Raw genomic sequence first — 22,040 nt, 5'->3', positions numbered from 1 at the left:
ATTACTAGAAAGTGTGAAGAGTTATTAACAAAATGACACCAGTTGTTAATCTGGGATGTCCTGCAGCAGAGAAATGAATCATTGTACATAATTTATTATTCATATTTTCATGTTTATGTTCATATTTATATACCTGAGAGCTCTACATGTTATTGACAGGTGTGCTATGTTATGCCATGGGTGGAGGCAGGGAAATTCATTGTCTGTGCCCTTTATATCACACTGTAACTGAGATAGTATTGGTATTTGCTAGCAATTATGAAAATAAATAATATTTCCATATATATGTAATATTTCAAAAAACCAAGTGACTTACAAACTGTTTTATGACATCAAGTGAAACCTCACATGTTGCTGAAGAAAACTCTATTTGAAATTTGCACTGTAGGTTACACATCTTAAGCAATATCTATTGTTATTCATACTGATAATTATGCAGTTAAGTAGGCATTTCATATGTCTATAAATATTTCAATAAACATGCACTTATAGACAAATTTCTTGTTGTCATATGTCTGGTTAAAAAAATGTTCTAACAATATATGTCTAGGTTGCACGGTTTTGACAGTTTGTGAAAGTATAGCAAAAAATATAATTCTGGGTTTGTTTACATTATAATATATCATAGTATTTATGGAAAACTTTGAATCCACTGACTATTATCACTTTAAAATACTTCTTACTAATACCTTTGCTATTTGTACTGTTGTAATATATTGTATTGTTTACAAACCCTTTACATTTGTTTATCTTGTATTTTTAAGTTTATTTTTCAGAAAATGCTCTGGAATGCAAGATGTATATAGGCTGCTAGAGGTGCGACACTCCACACCACATAAGTGCTAATGAGTTATGATATAATTTACAGTACAGGACAGAAGGAGAGAGGTGGAAGCTGGGAACACAGTAAGATGAAGTGGAGATTAAATGCAGTCATGTTTTTTATCTTTACAAAATGGGCTTATAAAATATTAAACCCTGTTGGTTACTAAGAGTTTAAAAGAGGTGAATTAGGGTCAGCTACAAGTGCCTGAGTCCCAAATGCTCAGAGATCATGGTCTTGAAACCAGGGAATTAGGCATTGTGTAGCCCATCTGGGTTGACACTGCCACTCAAACTAGACTTCATACACAGGTGAGGTGCTGAGTTTGAGAACGATAAGTGTGGTAAATGCTGGAAGGGAGTGGGAGAGGGGCGAAAGTACAAATTAGGTTTTCAAGCTGGTATTTAGAGGTAGGTTTAGGTTTAGGGAGCAAGGGGACAGTTTTAGGCTTGGGCTGCAGGAGTAGAATATAGGATTAGTGAACCTTAAGGGCAAGAGGATGGCATGGATTCATGCCTATGCATTTAATATCTCACATATTGTCTCTGTCTGTAAGGGACATAGACACTACCTCTCATGTGAATTTGTGATTCCCCATCAATTGATCTAAACAGGTTTTGAAGAGGGCCAGGGAAGGGTTCTGCTTAATGTGAATAGAAAGGCTGTTCCAAAGAAGCTACAGTCACTGAGACACATATCTGTCTGTCCAGCATGTTTTGTTTGAGTCATTGACAAAGTTTAGATCCCTAGATCAGGTGATCCTCATGCTGTCTGACTTGCAGATGTGTAGCAGCTCCATGAGGGCTGGATTTGTGAGTGTCTTGTAGGTCAGACATAGGTCACCCCTTAATATTTGGTAGGTGATAGAGTAAAGGGGTAGGGATTTTAGACTATCTGCATAGAAAATGTTGTTTACACTATGTATTTTCTTTGTGTGGAACCTCTGAGTTCACTCCAGCTGTTGTAAGTGCCATGTCAAGTGTATGCCAAATGGCAAATTGTACTTGATTACTGGTCTAATAAGAGCTGAGTAGAATGGGATATAATTTCTTTGGATCTGAATACAATACCTTTACTTATAAGTTGCTCCACATAGAAGGACTTCCTCACCACTGTGGACACATAGCAGTTACATTTCAGACTACTGTCTATCTGTGTACCACAGTCTCTCACCTCTGAGTCTACTCTTAAGGGTGTACTAGACATGTTTTAATTTGCTGGGGTATTTGACTTTCCAAAGGGTATAATAATGCATTTTTTCATATTAAGGTTTAGGCCATGGTTGTGGCACCAATCACCTGTCTGATCTAGACCATCCTGAAGGATATCTACATCATTTGGAAATTCAATGATGCCCTCAACTTCCAGTCGTCAGTAAACTTTGTCATCCAGAGGCCTTTCACATTAGTCTTGACTTCAGATAAGTATATTCTGAACAGGAGTAGTCCCACCACTGAACCTTGTGGCACAACACTAGTAACTGGCCTCTTGTTCCATCGAGATTCACCCACTTTAACCACATGTGCCCTGTCCATGAGCCATTTGGCTATCTATCTAGTGACAGAGGGATTTTTGCCCAGTTTTTTAATACTATCTTAGTGGGGATTTCTGTCAAATGCCTTGACCAGGTCAAGGTAGGTGGTATATATGGTTTTACCCTCATCCATGGCCTTAGTGACTTTCTCACAAAAATCCACCAAATTTAGTAGGCATGACCTGCACTTAACAAAGCTGAATCCAGTCGGGTCTGGTGTTTGGAGGTTTTCTATGTCATTATTTATCAGGTCCATGATTATTCTTTCCATGACCTTACATATCAGAGTAATAAAACTTATGGGTCTATAATATCCTGGGTCAGTAAATGGTCTCCTTTATGCAGACAGATCATTATTGCTGTCCTCCACTCTATCTGGGCAAAAACAGTCTGGAGGTTGTGGTTAAACAGAGATTCCGGTGGACCTGTTACATCCTGATTTAAGCTGTTTAAGAGGTAACTTTGTGTATCATTAGGCCCCACTGAAGCTATTTTTTAGCTTTGGAGAGTGCAGTGGTAACCTGTTCTTTGGTGATAATTGGTGGTGAGTGGTGGAGGGTATTTCTTTGGGGAGAACTGAGGTGACGGAAGGTGAAATTTCAACTGAATTTGTTGGCCAACAGGTTTGCTATTTCTTCCAGCTAAGTTTCTGTGATGCCAGCTGCAAATAATTCTGCACATTGTTGGATGTGGACCTTAAGATTGCCTACATAACTGAAAAATCCCTTTTGGTTAGCCTTAGCTTTGGAGGCTATCTGTATCTGTATGAAAGCGCTTACCTATGCTTTAATAAATTAATGTTTTTTAGCCATGCTTGTCTGCCTTATTCTTTTATTATTATATTTGGCTTCAATGCTTGGTGTAAGGCAGCCTTTATCTGCTTGGTTGTTTTTTTATTTGTTGGAAGAATTAAGTGGTTGTCAGTTTACATAAAATAATTGCTGCATTGGCTCAGGCTGCCCATGTCTATTAAGTTGGATGAAGAGATAGCAGGAAAGTGCTCATCCATTGTTGCAGGTCCTAATGTGTACTCGAAAGTATAAGAGTGAAGGCCATTTGCAACCAGATGAGGGAAGCATGCTTACTTAGTGTAATCTGCAGCTAACCTAACCAGCAATGCTGCATAGCATCAAATCAGATGTTTTCTGAGCAGCAATAGTCCTGGGTGCTATAATAAGGTAAGGTAGACCTAAATAGTCCTAACTAACTGCATAAATGTTGCTCACCATGCAGACTAGTTGCCTTGTGAATAAGGCAGGACTGAGTTAAAGTTCTGAGATGTTCTTTTAAGGAAATTTCAATTTCTGGTGATTGCATGTATACAAGGCACCAGTACTTGCTGCTGGGTGAAAAGCAGCTTTGCGCTAATGTGAGGCTTACATACGAGTAGAAAAAAAGCAAGTTTTACACTAACTATGCTTGAAGGCCAATCAGGTAAAAATAGAATGAGCTTTCCACCAGCAATTCATAGCTCATATAGGTGAAATCAGCCATCTCCTGCCACAAGAGAGCAGACTTTGACCCTCTTAATGTAAAATGACCGGTATGGAACCCAAGTGTTAAGGAACCGCAAAGAGATGCCTAATACAAAGACATACTAGATACAGGAGTTCAAGTGTTAAGCAACTTCAAACAGTTGCCTAATACTAGCTAAAAAGTAGAAACTCTAGATACAGTGTATGTTAGTGTAGCAGCCCTTATAGCAGTTTGAAAGTACACATTTAAACTTTAAAGAAGTGCAAAAAAATATAGCACAGTAAACTTTCACAGTACAATGAAAATAATCATTTCCAGATGTTTATGTCTGTAAAGTGCATTGGCACAGCAAGCAGCTACATGCAAATGTGCTGAATTTGTACCAGCACTGGAAATATAGAAAAGTGACTACTGAGCCCCCTGGCCCATAAAATGACTGCACTCAGAGCCCTTTTGTGTGTGCCCAAATAAGATAGACCAGGTAAATAAACACTTACTGCTACTAGATAAACAATCTCAGAGAGTGTCTGGAGCGAAATGCTACCATAAACAAACTTAACTTAAGGAAAGGCAATAACTAATTCAAGATACAGCAGTATACTTTTAACAGATGATAAAATTGTGATAATTCAGTGAAAGTGCTTTGCTTTGTAGATATGAAACAAGAGCCACTCTATTTTGCAGAATTTATAAAGGCACTAAAAACAATATAAGAATATTAATAAGCCCTCCAGCCAATAAAACAACTACATGGAGGAATATCTAGTGCATTTTCACAACCTATATAGACCAGGCTACCACCCACTTCTACTAGATGGAAAATCCACTGTCTTCATGATGTAAAACCCCAGAAAAGAGCTTGCTAGAATGGTGTAACAAGACATTACTGTATCTAATGGCTAGCTAGATGATTAATTCAGAGAAAGTAAATCAGTAGAACAGACAGTGAGAGGCAAAATGCACTTTTTTTAAATAAGCACAAGGAAAGGCACATAAATAATTCAAGATAGAAACAACAGTGTAGAAAGAGAGGAGCTTATAAAACTCAATTTACAATAGAGGGGCAGCTTAAAATCACCAAATTAAAATGCAGATCAAGAAATGAAATGGTAGGTGGAAAAAATAACAGGGAGTCACCAAACGTGTTTATAGTTTTTGCAGGTTTTGAGTCTTATCAGAAGAGACATGGACATATAAATTATCTGTGCATTTAATTATCACTCAAGAAACAAATTAACCAATGGGAAAAGAAAACATATAAAATGTACAGACTAGGTAATTTCAAAGTATCTGCCACACAGAACAAAATCACCAGGCCTGCACATTTCTTAAAACAGAAAACAAAATGGAGCAGGTAAAACAGAAATCAGCTCTATCAATTTAAACAACTCTCAGACAAAAAATATAGATTTTACTTTCTTCACTCATCAGGGAGTCACTAACATTGCTTGTAGTTTTTGCAGGCCTTGAGTCTTATCAGAAAAGACAAAGACACAGACATTTCCTGTGTATTTAAGTATCACTCAGGAAAGAAATTAACCAATGGGAAGAATAACACATGAAATGTGCAGTCTAGCTAATTTAAGTGTCTGTCTTCCACACAGAACAAAAACAGAAAACAAAATGGACCAGGTGAAATGAATGCAGTTTAAGCAACTCACAGACAAAAAATATAGGTTTACTTTCCTCACCCGGCAGGGAGTCACCAACAGTGCTTGTAGTTTTTGCAGGCCTTGAGTCTTATCTAAAACGACAGATATGTATAAATTGTCTGTGTATTTAAGTATCACTCAAGAAACAAATTAACCAATGAAAAAGACATGTGAAATGTGCAGCCTGTGTAATTTAAGAGCCTACCTGCTATATAGAGCAAAACACCAGGTCAAGCAGATTTTGTTTACAACAGAAAGCAAAATGGTGCAGGTAAAATAGAAAGTATCTATATTAGTTTAAGCAACTCACAGACAAAAGAAATATGGATTTATTTTCCTCACCCAGGAGGGAATCAGCAACAGAGCTTGTACTTTTGTAGGCCTTGAGTTTTATCAAGAAAAGGAGGGATACCATAGGAACATAGGAAGTCACTAGGTTAATGTTCCTAAGGCCCTTACAAGCCTAGCCAAGTTCTACCATTATTTCCACAATCAGCACTATTTGCCCCCTGTCCAAGAGGGGCACAGGTGGGACCCCTGGGGTAAATTTACGGTTACCCATCCAATCGTCCAGATTGTATTTAAAGAAGGCCAATGAGGTGCTCTGTTTGACATAAAGTGGGAGTCCATTCCAAATGTGCGGTAACTTCTGGGAAACAAATCTGTCCCTCCAGCAGGTTCTATTAAGGTCACATACTAGGTTAAGGTCTTTAGGGTGAGTAACCAGTCTACCATTTGACTTACTGATATGCAGCATATCCAATAAAGCAGGGTCAGAGATCGCCTTATATGCAAGACCTATATCACCTCTGAGTAGTGTGTATGAAACAGAATAATGACAGTGATTTAAGATGATCCACATAGGACAGATGCTAAAGACCTTCAATTTTTCTTGTGAGGAAGCTTTGTGGTCTCTCCAATTGCTGCAGGTGCTTAGAAAGGTACATACTAAAAGGGGTGTTGTACTCAGTTATTTGCCTGATATGGCAAAAATACAGAGAGGTTATAACTTCTTTTTTTCTGGATGCAATGAGCTTACTTATGAGATGATCAATATAGAATGCCCTTCTTACCAATGTGGAGATATGGTGACCAAAGGTAAGGTTGCTGACAACCTGTGTACCTAGGTCTCTCACCACTGAGTGTGTACTTAGGGTGTTGTTATTGATTTGGTAGTTAGCAGGAACATTGCACATACTGAATGGGATGATAATACATTTTTTTGGATTGAGTTTAAGGCTATGACTTTGGCACAACTCATTTATTTCTGTAAGACCCTCTTGTAGGATGTTGACATTGTTTGGAGATTCTATGACTGCACCCAGCTTACAATCATCACTTAAAATTGTCAGCCACAAACCTTTAGTTTTATCTTGTACTTTGAAGAAGTAGATTCCAAACAATAGTGGTCCCAGGACTGATCCTTGTGGAGCACCACTGGTTACAGTTCTGCTGTTGGAGGTAGATTCCCCAGTTAGTGACTCATCTAATGATATAAGGGTTGATACCTAGCAGGGTGAGTTTGTCAGTGATGTCTGAGTGGTGGACAGTGTCAAAAAATATAAGTCTATAGTTCCCAGGGTCAGTGGAAGCACCACCTTTGTGCAAGGGGATAATGGTGGCCATTTTCCATTCAGCTGGGATGAAGCCGGTGCTTAGACTATTATTGAAAAGAGCACCCAGTAGTGCTGCTAATTCTTGTTTGAGCCCATGTAAAATGCAATCTGGGATGTTATCATCTCACATAGATGCTGTGTTATTGGCCTTAGAGAGGGCATTTATGACCTGCTCTTTAGAGATACAAGGTAGAGGACAGGTGGTAATTATATCATGGGGTACATGTGTGGGCATGTGAAGTTTTCACAGAACCTGTTGACTAAAAGGTTAGCTATGTCCACAGGCTCAGTATATTTGATATCATTAACTATCAGTTCAGCAAAAATCTGGGCCTTTCCTTTTAGATTAAGAATGTAACTAAAGAACACCTTATGGTTGTCCGTAGTTGAAGCTAATTTGGATGCATAGTTTGCTTTGGAGGACTTCACAACAAGCCTTATTTGCATGTTTAAGCTGAGGAGGGAGTGTTTCCAGTTTAGGGTTCACTCTCTCTTACTCTTAGACAGCAATTTCTCCCTATTATTGTAAATCATGTTAATGACAGTTGTCCACCAGGCAAGGTTGCTCTTCCTTGAGTAGCTTGTTTTGGTTCTATCAGGTACGGCCATGTCAATGCAGTTATACAGGTGTTTGTATAAAGCACTGGTGTAGAACTCAGCATAATTGCCAGTTCTATCTGAGGGGGGAGGTGCAGTAAAGGTGTTTATACCATCCCATAAGAGGTTATAGTCTGCTTTGGAAAAGTTTTTTAGTTTTATTGTGTTAGATTATATGCATTTAAACACTTGCAATTGTGCATGTACACTTCTGCTTGTTAGAATGTGTATAATATGTATATATACATACATTAAAGGGTTAAAATTTTCTTAGTTGAAAATAAGCAGAAAAATAATAAAAAAATACAGTAGAGCAGGTATGATGCATGCATCCTACTGTGTGATACAAACTGCTCTGTGACTGGTACAGCTTCAAGGAGAGCTACAGAAAAAGGATGTCACCCTAATTCCTGAACCCAGGTGCACGGATGAACAGAGACAGAAACAACTCCCTAAATTCAAGGCTGTCATTAAAAGAACACAAATCAACGTATCAACAGACTATATGACATCAAGCAAATTCCAACAGCATTAGCATCAAAAGACTGCTTTCATAAACAGGATCCGAATGTCCCAAAAAAGTGTAAAAAAGAGCAGCGACTGAATGGTGTTAGATCTGATCTTTTTGTTAGATCTGGTACATGTAGGAACACATTTGTTCTGAGATAAATGGAGAATTATTATCTTTATTTGCTTTGAAAACCAAACGTGGAACATTAAAACCTGTAAGCTGTATAGTATGTGTCATCTGTGTGCTTAAGCTAATTAAGTACAGTGCTGTAAAATGTAGCAGCCTGCCTGGGTCTGTGTCTTAACCAGACTTTGGTTCCAGCAGCAGCACCATAACTAATTAATTTTTCAGTGGTGAGCCTAGCCTGTGTCTGTACACAGGGGGAGTGGTGCCTTGTATAGGGTCATGCCGGTAAAGCTGCAGTAACTAATATTTATGAGTGAATCCTGAACAGGAGCACTCCAGTTTTATACAACTTGCAGCAGTACAGTTTTCAGATGTCTAAATCCAGAGTTTGACTGCCGTGCAGGAAGGTCACAGTGCAATAAATTCTCCAAGTCAGTGAATTCCGTGGTTTCAAAGCTGTAATTGCCAGTTTTGTTTCACCAGCTTTTTGAATTACTACAAAGACTTTTCAACCATCTACAGTCAGCAACCTAGCCACCTGCCTCTCTGTTGACGGGTAAGAAATCTTTCTGTGTTGCATGTAGTATGTATGCCATTAGGGATTGTAGTAAAAAATGTAAACAAAGTTTTACTCTTAATGTATCAGAATGACCAGATAAAATTTTGGACAGACTGCAAAGTTGGTATAAGCTACATACTGGTAAATATAAAACCTTATTAGGGCAAGTTGATGTACATGCATTATGCAAATGGGTAGCAACATTTGACTGGTATCTATCTCCAACATAAAATATGTGGTATGACAATAAATGTTTATTGTGTGAATCATATGAAACTGCTTTCTGTGTACAATGCCATAAAAATACATTGCAGACCATTGTAAAAAAGTTAAATTGTAAAGAAACACCTTCTGATGATAAAGAACCAAAAAAGGGTAATACTTTTATATTATATCCAGATGTTAAACAGTTATGTCCTGTTAATTTGCTAATTTCAGAGCTAGAACAACAGTCAAATCAGTTACTGACAGAATCTCCTGTAGATCTCATTACACCCTTTAAAGAGCATGTATGAAAATAGAATGAAACAAATATGCATGAAAAAACAGATAAGGACAGGGACGAGGTCCATGATAAATTGACAGAAGACTTTAATAAATTCCTAAGAGACAAACAGGGTGATTTCAGAAAAAGTTCATAGATGACATACAAAAACGTTGTCAAAAGTGCATAGGAGCCCTTCAATCAACAGAAGACTCAAGCCCATAAAGAATTACAGGAAGAAATTTCAGATCTTAAGCAACAGTTACAGAGCTCCAGGATAAATTAATATGAGCTAATGCCTGAATAGAAGAGTTAAAAAAGAGAACTGGGAAGAATAAAGCCAGTTCAAATTATAGAGCAGGGAACTACAGCTAATCTGTATACACATGTGTTCCAAGGTAAATGAAGAATTATCATCTATATCTGCTTTGTAAAGCAAACCTGAACATTAAAACCTGTAAGCTGTAACAGTATAGTACGTGTCGTCTGTTACATAGATAAGTTATTTTATTAGTAAGTGTGCTTAAGTTAATGAAGTACAGTGCTGTAAAATATAGCAGCCTGCCAGGCACTATGTCTTAACCAGACTTTGGTTCCAGCAACTGCACCATAATTAATTTTTCAAGTTGCTGCTGGGACGGGGGGGGGGTGCAGGTGTGATAGTTACTTTGAATGAGACTGATTTGTGGTCAGATCTCACTAGGGAAGACCTCACAGTAAGGGTGCTATAATGATCTCCTGTACTGGTAACTACCAGATTCAGCATGTTGTCACCCCTTGTGGGAGTGTCAACCAGCAGGTCCAGGGCAGTGGAGTTAACGAAGTTGAGGAACTTTTGGGAAATGAGTTAGAACATCAGTAATTTACCCAGTCAATGGATGGATAGTTAAAGGCACCCAAAACTATGGTGTTTGGATGTATCTTGAAAGACTCAAGTAGATGCAAATAGGCAGAGTGGGTGTCCTCATTCATGAAGGGGGGTCCTGTAGCTGGCATCATTACTTTCTCTCTCTCTCTCTCTCTCTCTATCCCTCTCTCTCTCTGTCTCTCTCCAAGTTGCAGTCATAGAATCCTCTCTGAATGGATTGAAAACTTTGTATTGTATATACCTGATCTCCTAACTCACTGTATAAGGTGGAGAAAAAATGGCTTCAACAAGGGATTACAGTCTGCCTCCTGAAAAAGAGCCCAGAAGAACTTAGAAATCTGCTTCTGACAGCATTTGATAACATTTACCACTTATAAGAGTTAGTGTGCGTGTTTTTCTGTGTGTGTGCGTGTATGTGTGTGTGTGTGTGTGTGTGTGTGTGTGTGTGTGTGTGTGTGTGTGTGTGTGTGTGATTTGTGTGAATGGATGTATACAACAGTAACAAGGAGTCTTCTAAAATATATTTCTTTTGAGCTTATTGAGGCATTAGGAGTTGATCTTCACCTCCTGCTTGGATCCAGAAAGCCTTTATGCATACATCTCCTACGTTTACATTGATGTACCATTCCTGAGTTAGTAACCTTGCACGAACTAAGAAGAGACAACGAGGTTGGATGTGACTGTTTTTTTTTTTTTTTTTACCATCCACCATTAGCATTAGGCAGTGTTCCCTTTATTAACCATTCTGCTATTCCAACTGGATCACACACAGTGCATGAAGAAGGTGTTGATCATTTTTTCCATGCAGTATGGGAATAGCTGTAGGCTTAGATAGTTCAGATATGCTATTATAAGTATAGATTTATGTTAAGGAAGTGACTATCCTCACATCATTTGTCTCGTATCACGTAACTGACTAGAGCCTCACTATAAGCATCTTGAGAGGTACAAAAATGTATTGGTTTGTTTCTGTTTGAGGGAAGTTTTAAGGTTAGATTCAACATTCTAGGATGGTTATATATGGTTGTAGAAGAATAGTATATCTTTTCTGTTTAGTTATTTTTTTGTATTTATTTATGTATTTATTTATTTACTTGTTCCCAGAAGATAACCCTCGGATCAGGTCTCATTATTGGGAAAAGCAGGTGAAAAATTATGTGTGCCAAGTCTGTATTTTTCCAAGGTACATCCTTGGCTTTGGTGGCAAAACAGATCGAGAAGTATGCTAGATTTCAATAACCACTGCTATACTTTACAATGGTATCACTATTCACCAGCCCTGACTTTGTCTACTTGTCTACTTCAGAGAATTAAAAGTTAATAAAAGGCAAAAGATGTATAAGAGTGATCACTCAAATGAAACTGACAGAAGGCCGGAAACCAAAATAAATGTCTGTCCTCTACACACATACAGACAGATAGGTCTGCTTTTTTCTCGCGAAAGCTGAATCAGTCGAATACAATTCGCGTGAACCATAACGAGCAAAATGCGAATATGTAAAATGCACTAAAGTGCAAAATTCGAAATCTCGATCTCTCATAGTTGGCCAACCCCACCGCCCGCAACATACTACCTACTGAAACACAGTAAAAAACAACACATACACACACTAACCAAAACCCTACTTCTAATCCTAAAGTAAAGCACCAAAAACCCTATTTCTAATCCTACACTAAACCCTACATACACAACTATCTATGCACTATCCTTAACCCCTCCCTAACCCTAAGGTCCGTAACTACCGCACACTTACCCTAGTGAGCCATACCCAAACAAACTAAATATTCCACACACATACACTTAACAAAACCCTACACCAAACCTTTATACTTTACCTATCTATGCACTTACCTTAACCCGCACCCTAACCCTAAGGTCCGTAACTATCGCATACTTACCTTATGGAGCTATTCTGCACATGGGCCAACTATGCAAATTCGATATTTCCACTTTTGTGGTTTAGTGCATTCGACGTACTCGCTTTTCACTCGTTATGTGTCGTGTGAATTGTATTCAACCAATTCGGCTTTCACGGGAATAAAGTAGACCCCAGACAGATACACGTGCACTCAGACACACAGCAACAGACAGACAGATGCACACACACACAAACGCACATGCATGCACAGAGAGAAAATTGAATAGAAAACACATTCACAGAATGGAATTCTTAGTTTATAAGTGGTTTTCAATAGGAGGAAATAGTATGTGGCAGACTGAATAGAATTTACTGTCTAAGCATTCAATAGGGGAAAATGGCAGACATATGAAATATTTATGTGGTGCTTCATTCCATGCCCTACAACACCATGCTTATACTATTTTATACAAGAACAATGCAACGTTCAGTACTATGTGTATCACACAATATCAAGTAAAGAGACATTTGACTACAAAACATGACTCATTTTAACTGCTCAGTATACCTCTCAACTGCACTGAATTCCTCAGTAAATACCAGTTTTAAGGGCAAATTATTGGGGTGCCATGAATTCCAAAGTGGCCTATTTAATTTCCAAATTTCCCAGGGTTTTTTTGAAAATTTTTTTGGACTGTTCCTGATGTCATCACGTGCAGGGCATGCACGATGACATCAGCACAAGGCAGACAGCTGCCGAGCCATTATTACTTAATTTAAATTTACCAGTCCACGGGTTTTATTCAGGCAGTGTGAGTTTGCACAGCACTTCTTTCTTCCCCCAGCTCCAGGTAAGGAAAACAAAAAAAAAAAGACTGTTATCAGTATTATTCTTAGGAAGAGTACTGCATTGAGTTTAAGGTATTATTCTTAGGAACGGTACTGCATTGAGTTTAATTCTTAGGAATGGACTGGTCTTTTATTTATGCATGGGAGAACGGCAAGTGTAGTGTACTTATCACCCAACTAAGCTATTGCATTTGAGTGCATTTTGGTTTTGACAGTGTTTCTCATTCAACTGGAATTGAGGAACAGTCTTTGATTGCTTATATATAGTTCCTAGCTATATTGCATTTGAGTGCATTCTCACAATTGTTCTTGCTCAAATAGGAATGGTCTTTGATTGCTTATATATAGTTCCTTTGCATTTTGAATGTCTCACAGTTCCCTTGTATGCCTCACTCAAGTGCTAGTTCCTTTGGTGTACTGCTATTGCATTCATGTTTCTCGCTAACTAATTCTTAGGAATTATTTATGTATGGGGAATGGAGAGTGCTAGTTCCTTTGGTGTACTGCTATTGCATTCATGTTTCTCGCTAACTAATTCTTAGGAATTATTTATGTATGGGGAATGGAGAGTGCTAGTTCCTTTGCATTTGCTTATGTATACGTATAAGAACCACTCAAGTGCTAATTCCTTTGCATGTACAAGGTGGGTGGGTGTGTGCAGGAGAACAAAAAGTGCTAGTTTCTTTGCATTTGCTTATATATATATATATATATATATATATATATATATATATATATACGAATCACTCAAGTGCTAACTCATTTGCAAGTACAAGGTGTGTGTGCGCGTGTGTGGGGGAGACAAAGACTGATAGTTCATTTACATTTGCTTATGTATACGTACCTCTCAAGTGTTAATTCCTTTGCAAGTACAGGGTAGGTGTGTGTCTGTGTGTGTGTGTGTGTGTGTGTGTGTGTGTGTGTGTGTGTGTGTGTGTGTGTGATGCCCCAGTTAGGTATAACTGATAGTTTGGGTTACTCAGACTCAAACTCTGTACCTTAGGTACAAGCAGCAAGAACTTAAATTCTCTACCCATACCACTGCTCATGATCCAGGGAGTTTCTCAACTGTCCAAAGTTTCACAGAATGTTTGGCTCATAATTTGGTCTGTTCTTCTTCAATTTGTGGTTTTCTAGTAAATCAGTGAGAAAAGAATTCACTAAATAATGATAACCATTTAAGTTTCAGTCTTCCTATCTTTCAGGAAATGCATGTTATCACAAAACGTTTTATTCTAGCAACTTTCTAAGATTATACAAGCAATATTTAAAATGTATCCCTGGTTTTGGGCCTTTGTCCCCCAATAAAATTTTGGCTTTTTCTAGGTTTCTTGTTCTGCATAGTTCTTCAAGGGGAGAGAAGTTTAGTGCTGCTTAGGCCAAGTTTGTTTGTGTTAGTAACACAACAGGTAGTATACTTGCTTTTGATGCAGAAGGCTGTGGGTTCTACTCCCTCAGTATGCAGCTGGATTGCTGATACTGTACTGTGCTGTAATTTAAAGGAGGTAGATGCTGCAATTCTGAGAATGTCCTCTTTGGTGGAGATACCTAGTAACTATAAACCTGTTATCAGTTTGCCATCCATTCTCTATTGCAATATTACTAGCTTATCAGTTTTTTAATATAATATAGACAATTTATTCTTCAAGGGCAACAGGCACTTTATTTGTATATGAAACAATGAAAAATAAGGTTGTTTGCTAGCATCAACCTCTTCATTAGTTACATACCTCTTTAATGTGGAATTATTTAGATGAATTTTGCATTTTCTATGAATGTGGGTTTCAATGCTGTTTCAATGAACGTGAGTTTCAAGGGCAGAGACATTTTAATGCTTAGTCTATTTTCATTGTGAGACTGTATTGCTTTGTTTAGCAGATGTCTATTAGTGTTTGTGCTATAAAATATAAAAATGAAAGTTTTAAGTGAAATACAAATAATCATTGTAGAAATAAAGGAGTATGCACATTACAGTGTTTATGGTAAATGGGGCAAAATAGCCAAGTAATGAGACATTGGAATGGCTGCAGGAGGAAGGGCTGTGCATGGAGGCCCCATTCAACCATGATTTTGTAAGGGGGGTAGAGTGGCAAACTCAAACAGCCCTAGGTGGCACAAACTCTAGGTATGCTACTGATCAGTAGGGCATGGAGAATGACTTTTGGAGGTCCTAGCAAACTTTAATATTCTTTTGCTAAGATTAGAATATTGCCTACCATTAAATGTCCTACTTTTACCACAAAACCCACATACTGCAAATCAGCAAAAACAAAATCCTAAGGTTCATCTTCTCCCTTCCCAGTGAACATCATTGCTACACATTTCAAAAAAATATATAAAAGGTTATAATTTACTACAGGGTCTGGGGCCATATGTCTGTTCTTCAATTTGCATTTGAAAGTTGGTATTCCACAATTCCACAGGAGTGGGCAGGATTGCATAATTATGTATGCAAATTTTATGTTAATCAGCATACAGAATTGTACCTATTTTTCATGGGCCTTTGTCCAGATTTTTGATGTTTCCAGGTTGAGTGGTATGCTGGTCAGTAGCTGGTGTTCTTTTGTTTCTGTAGTTGACCAAGTATTCCACAGTACAGAGTGTGGTATTATCATTGCAAGAGACTGAAAATATGGCAGATAATGGCCAGTGAGTCAGTAACATGGGTGAAGGTGATTTTAAGTTCAACATTTGTCAGTCAGAGGTTTACATTATAGTTAATGGATCATAATTCATCAGTGGACATATCACATACCTTGAAATTTAGAAGTGTTTTATGTTTTTTGAAAATTCATGTACTATAGTAAAATGTGTAATTGAAAATAAACAACATTATTAAATCTTAACAATTCTTGCCCAAATATCAATTGTAATGAGTGCATTTGTGATAGATGTAGTCTTATGAGAACTACTTTGGTGGTACTACAAGTCACCAAACAATACAAATACACACAGTTATTTATTTTTTTTTTGTCTAGACCTTAAGAAACACGGAGTGTCTGTTAGAAGATGAAAAGGCCATATGATCAAGCCCACAACAGGAAGTTATGCCCATTATCTACTTTTATTATGACATATCATATTCCAACTTGAGAATTCAGTGATTCAGAAACCACCTGATGACAAAACTAAAACTAAGTGCCTTCTGCATGGAAGCAAGCCTGTATAATCTCATTTTGGGGAAACCCCCTATACCCCTGCATTTATACATACCAACTCTACTGTCACATAAACATGAAAAAGGGGACATTTCCTAAATCAAAGGCACGATGCTAGCAGTGATGTTCTATGAAAATTGCCTTTGGGAAGTTTGACACTGGGAAGTTGAACTCAGTGGGATGAGTTCTCAATCACTAAGAACTTGACTTGGAGTAGGGAAGCATCATGATCTGGTGCTGACAGTGCATGATTGTGCTGGTAGAGATATTGGGGTGCTATATTCTGGAATTGCCATCCTTTAGAGAAAATGTTATACACACATCCTGTCCTCCTGAGTTGGTTGATATTAAGACTGATGTTCATGGTCTCACTGCATTTGACTGATAAACAGAGTGGGAATGTTTTTGCACTCTGACTGCAGGTCTTCATATTCAGTATAATATCTTTTCCTGTCATGATGGAAAATATAGATTATTCTTAGTGCAATTATATGGTTACCATACAGATAAATAAACTTCTATTTGACTTTTTATGGACACTGCTGTGCCATTGGTTACTCTTTTCAGTCTATTGCTTGAATAGCTTCACAGATGAATGACATACATTGTTGCCTACTTCTTTTAGGTGAAATATACATAGGAGGACAAGAGCATTTCTATTTAGAAACTCAGTGTACCATTGCAGTACCAAGAGAAGATGGAGAAATGGAACTATTTGTATCCACACAAGATGCTGCAGGAACTCAGGTATAATTGAGTTTATCAATGTTTTTATTTACTTTATATTTAATTTTATAGGTTCATAGGTGTATAGGTGTTTACTAGGCTAACGACCACAAGGACCTTTTTAAGCCTAGCCATGCATCCCAAATCTCTGACAAGTTCTGATACCCTTGATAAGAATAAGCATGGGCCCTGGAGATGAACCATTTAATGGTTACCTGTTTGCATTAGAGACATAGGTGCCAAACCAGGGATGAATTTCTGCTTTCCCATCCAATTGTCCAAATTACACTTGAATTGGGTTAGGGATGAACTCTGCTTCACATGGATGGGGAGCCTGTTCCATAGATGAGGTAGTCCCTGGGATACATACCTATCTCTCTAGCAGGTCCTATTTATATCACAGGCAAGGTTTAACTCTTTAGAACGGGTAATTCTGCTACTGTTTGTTTTGTGGATATGCAGGAGGTCCATCAGTGTGGCGTCTGACAATGCCCTGTATGCCAGGCATAGCTCTCCCCTCAAAAGCTTGTAGGAGACAGAATACAGGGATAGCGGCTTGAGGCAGTCTGCATAGGACATATTACTTATACCCTATTTTCTTTTAGTGAGGAACCTCTGTGGATGCCTGGTTAGGTACATACAAAAGGGTGCATTGTACTTAATGATAGGTCTGATGAATGCCGAATACAGTGAAACAATGACTTCCTTGGACTTAGATGCCATACCTTTGTTCATAAGTTGTGCAACATAGAATGATTGCCTCACCCTGTAGACATGTGATGATCAAAGGGTAGATTACTATCTATGTATGTTCCTAAGTCTCTGACTACTGGTGCAGCTCTAAGGGGTGTGTTGTCAATATGATAGCTACCAGGGATGGATGACTTCCCAAAGGATACTATTATGTATTTCTTGGCGTTTAGTTTTAGTCCATGGCTCTGACACTAGTTATTTGTTTGTGTCAGCCCCTCCTGGAGAACATTTGTGTCAGTGTGAGATTCAATGACAGCTCATAATTTGCAATCATCTGTAAATTTAATCAGTCCCAGATCACTAACATTGGCCTTAACTTCTAAGAAGTAAACGACAAAAGGAGTGGTCCAAGGACTGATCCCTAAGGGACTCCACTTGTGACATTACATTGCAATACATTAGTAGACTGGATTTCAATGGTCCGTTTTCATCCTGGTATGTTACAAAGGTAGTTAGGAACTCAGAGGCATGTAGTGAATGTTTTGATCTAATTCTCATTTATGGCTATGCTATGAAGGTACATGATGGTTGCATTTTATTGTATAGGAAATTGGTTTGTGTCATAGATTGAGATACTCCTTGTACCCCCCCCCCTTTTTTTTTTTTTTGTAGTTTTAGTAATGTCAATTGGCAGACATTATCAAAGTCAGGAAAACTTTGTTTTGGATGAAAATGTACCCTCCCCCCTGCTGGCCCTGAAGATGTATGGTCTAATATTATTGGATTCTTGAGGTGCCTCTTGAGGAAAGCATGATCATCTGTGGCATAGACTATTGCCCTAAGTCATTCCAGACAATGGTTATGGAATACATCTTCAATGGTTCTGCTTTTGTTTAATTTCTCTAAATGCTTAGTTTTTTTTTTTCTTTTTTTTTTATACAGTGACAGGAATGGACTCCATTCCTAAGTTGGGACATAATTAAAGTTCATGAACTCTGTTTTGATTCAATTCTTGGTGTTTGCAAAGAGTGTTCTTATCATCATCCACTGTGTTCAAAAAAATTGCGTCTTTCTGTAGTTCATATGGGGTTAACTGCATACCTGTATTGGTAGCATCTTTAAATATGTTTGTTCACTGATTTTAAAAGAGGAACTGTGACCTTAATTCACAATTTGTTAAGCTGAACAAAAGAAAAAAAGCTCACTGATGTGAAGGTAAGATTTGTTATTGTGATAGTTAAAAATGCATATCAAAGCTTTATGAATGGGGATTTTATGGTTCTAATACAGATGATATTAGTTGTATCAGGTAATAGAGATGAACAGAAAAATATAGATGGATTATACATGAGATATATTTCAATGCAGTATTAAACCAAACCATTGATAGACTTCAGAAAGAAACAGAAAACTACTACACTGTTCAAAACCCTAATGGATGATTTATTACATGAATGGAGAGTATTACACCTGACAGAAAAGTATTATATGTATACAGCCTCAAAGCTTGGCATGAACAACGTTACAGATTTGTGGGTTTTTTTTAGTGCCTTATTACCAAATATTGCACAAACAGATATTTTGCCTACTATATGGTCTGATAATATAGCATTGGTATTTACTCTGTTTGACCAAAATTTAATACCTCCACCCACATCATAGTGGTTTCAGCCATTGTTGAAAGCTTCAGAATGTAAGGAAAAGTTCAGATTCCATATTAGATCTTTCTGGGAAGCCCTTGCCATTTGAAAAGGATTTCTTATGTTTGAATTATTATTTTTTTTTAATTAATTAACTATAAGGGGAAGTTGCACAGATACTGGTTGAACAGAAAAAAATGGAGAAACTGATAGCACTTAGAAAGGCAGTGGCACGGTAAAGTCAATCGGAAAAATATTAGAAATCTAAATACAGGAACAAAGAAGTCACTCAGGATAAACTTAGAAAAGCAATTACTTAGGAATTGATATTACCAGATTATTGAAGAAAATTGTGAGATACCAACATTTCTTTTAGATGAAAGGCATTACTTCACAAAAAATCATTGGTTATAGGTTAAGGGAGAGACAGAGAAATGACAGTTCTGAGTTGAAGGGATCATAATGCAGTAGTGTGCACAGACCAAACTGGCATTAATAAAATATTGGCAAGGGAATACCAGGGGCAGTATGTGGTGGAGACTCTGATGGAAAGAGAACTCCAAGATATCATGGGGGCATTACAATTTGCTGAATTAACAATGGCAGGTGATAATTTGGCAAAGAGAATATCTAAAGGGGATATTTGCAACTATACAAGGGCTTACATCAAGGAAGGCATCCAGTTTAGATGGATTAACTTCTGATTTTTTTTAAGAATGCAGAAAGGAGTTGATATCACCCCTATCTGAATTGTATTTAGATTATGAACCTTAAGAAACTTTGCCAGCATACACCACTATAGCACAAGTGTTAATGTTTCTTAAGCTCAAAAAAGCCAAATAGGTTCATAGGTTCATAGATGAGTACTAGGCTAGCTGCCCTTGCAGGCCATTTTAAGCCTAACCAGTTTCCCTTTTGGTGCTTGACTTAACCTGTCCTATTTGTTGTTAGATCTTCCTTACCCATTCTGTGGTCAATAATTATATATTTCTGCTAGTGATAATAATCAGGATCATACTATAGGTTATTTGAGGGGACCCATGCACAGGATATAGCATTTAGGAACTGCCTCTGGCCATTAGTAATACCGGGCAGTCCTGTAGTAAATTTTCTGTTTCACATCCACAGATCCAAGTTGTGCTGGAATATGGACAGGGTTGAGCTTTGTTTTGTGTGGATAGTGGGTAGTCTGTTCCAGAATAGCACTGACTTACAAATTATCACCAAGAAGCTACAGAATTATCTCAATGTTATAGATGGAATTTCAGATTTATGCTAACGGTTGTTTGAGCAGGATTATTAATATTTTACCAAGGATCATTTCCCATCAACAGCAGGACTATATTAAATATAGGTCAGGCAGTCTTGGTTTGGTACAAATAGGCTTTGATGTGCTGAAGCTATGTTCTCTTAAAATATGAATGCAGGAGCTGTACTACTTGATTTTTGGAAAGCCTTCAGTTCAGTGAAATGGTGCCTCATTGGACTTCTGTTGGGGAAATTGAATTTCAGGGCTATCAGCAAATGTAGGTTGTTGTGTAATCTGTGAGTGTTTTTGTCAATAAATGGGGTTATGTTTCATACGATGATTTTGACAAGGGGTATGTGATAGGAATGCTCCCTCATCCTATTGCTGCTCATACTCACTAAAGAGATTTTAATACGATGCCTAAGTAAGCATATATCCCATATGAGCATTCCAGTTCCATGGTATGATAATGATTGTTTTTTTAATCTGAAGAAAATATACAAATTGCATTTTCTCATTTTCAAAAAAATGGAAGATGTTTCAGGTTTGGAGAGGAATGACCAAAAACATAGAGATTTTCTCTGTCAAAAGCAACCAAGGCAGCTTTAGAAACATCTGAGAATGGATAAAAACAAAATAGCACTAAAATGTCATTGCCTGGGGGTGATAATGACATTTAATGCATTTAGCGTAGTGGAGATTAACACTAAAATATTAATAGATAGTCTAAGGTATTTATTTATTTATTTGCATTTGTTTACCGGGATAGTCCACGCAGCCGTTAAGAGCCCATTTTCAATGGAGGCCCAGGAAGAAAAGCTCCACAATAACATGAGCATAGGGGTGTATACATACAGTTTGAAAAAAAAAAATTAAGTGTATATACAAAGGTAACATAGTTATCAAATTAGTTGAATTTCTGGTTAAAACACGAATTAACAAAATACAACACAAATAAGGTACAGCGAATGAAGTTACATAAATGTTCTAGGCCTTAGAATAGTAAAGCTTTCACCTGGCATTATTACATAGTAGATGTTAATCATCAATGGCAGTAATGAGCAAAGGCAATTGGGTTTTGAGAGGTGGGGACATGGTGCAAGTGCAATTCCAGACAGAAGACAAGTAGTCTCTTAGAGAAGTTTTAAAGGAGGCAAGATTCTGAGTAGTTCTAATAATTAGTGGAAGGCCATTCCAATTTTTGGTTACAGAACAATAGTATAGAAGCTGGCCAGTTGGTAGGTTTGGTTTGTGAACAAGCCAAAGGTGCTGATTCTCGTTTCTGAGAGGCCTTTCTTGGATGGTGGTAACTAAATACTGAACTAAGAGCAGAACAGTCTGATGGTTTAATGATTATTTTGTGTGTGGTTATTAACTGCAGGCAGGAGAGGTAATGTGGTAGTTCTAGCCAGTTCAGAGAGTGTATAGTGGTACAGTGATGGGTAGAGTGTTTGGCATTTGAAGCGAACTTGGCAGTTTTGTTACAACATGTCTCCAGTTTAGCTTTTATGGAGGATTGGAGGTTAGTAAGAAGAGGAGCACCATATATGAGAGAGGATAGTAGGTAAGTGGATGCAAGGACTTCTTTTGTGGAGGGGCTAAAGAAGTGTTTATGCCTAT

At 37.7% G+C, this 22,040-nt stretch overlaps 1 protein-coding gene across 1 annotated transcript in view; it reads left to right on the top strand.

Annotated features, from left to right (window-relative positions):
* LOC122792414 (xanthine dehydrogenase/oxidase-like) overlaps positions 1 to 22,040 on the top strand; it is a 1,368,088-nt gene that overhangs the window by 439,948 nt on the left and 906,100 nt on the right. The window contains exon 13 of the mRNA XM_044060203.1: positions 16,738 to 16,859. Within this exon, the coding sequence (XP_043916138.1) occupies positions 16,738 to 16,859 (122 nt within the window). The remainder of the gene's footprint in view (positions 1 to 16,737; positions 16,860 to 22,040) is intronic.

The sequence above is a fragment of the Protopterus annectens genome, chromosome 1.part2 (assembly GCF_019279795.1).
Source record: "Protopterus annectens isolate FY-2018-M chromosome 1.part2, PAN1.0, whole genome shotgun sequence".
Classification (NCBI taxonomy): Eukaryota; Metazoa; Chordata; order Ceratodontiformes; family Protopteridae; genus Protopterus; species Protopterus annectens.
Note: the sequence above shows the minus strand (reverse complement) of the source record. Positions and strands in the feature narration are given on the sequence as shown.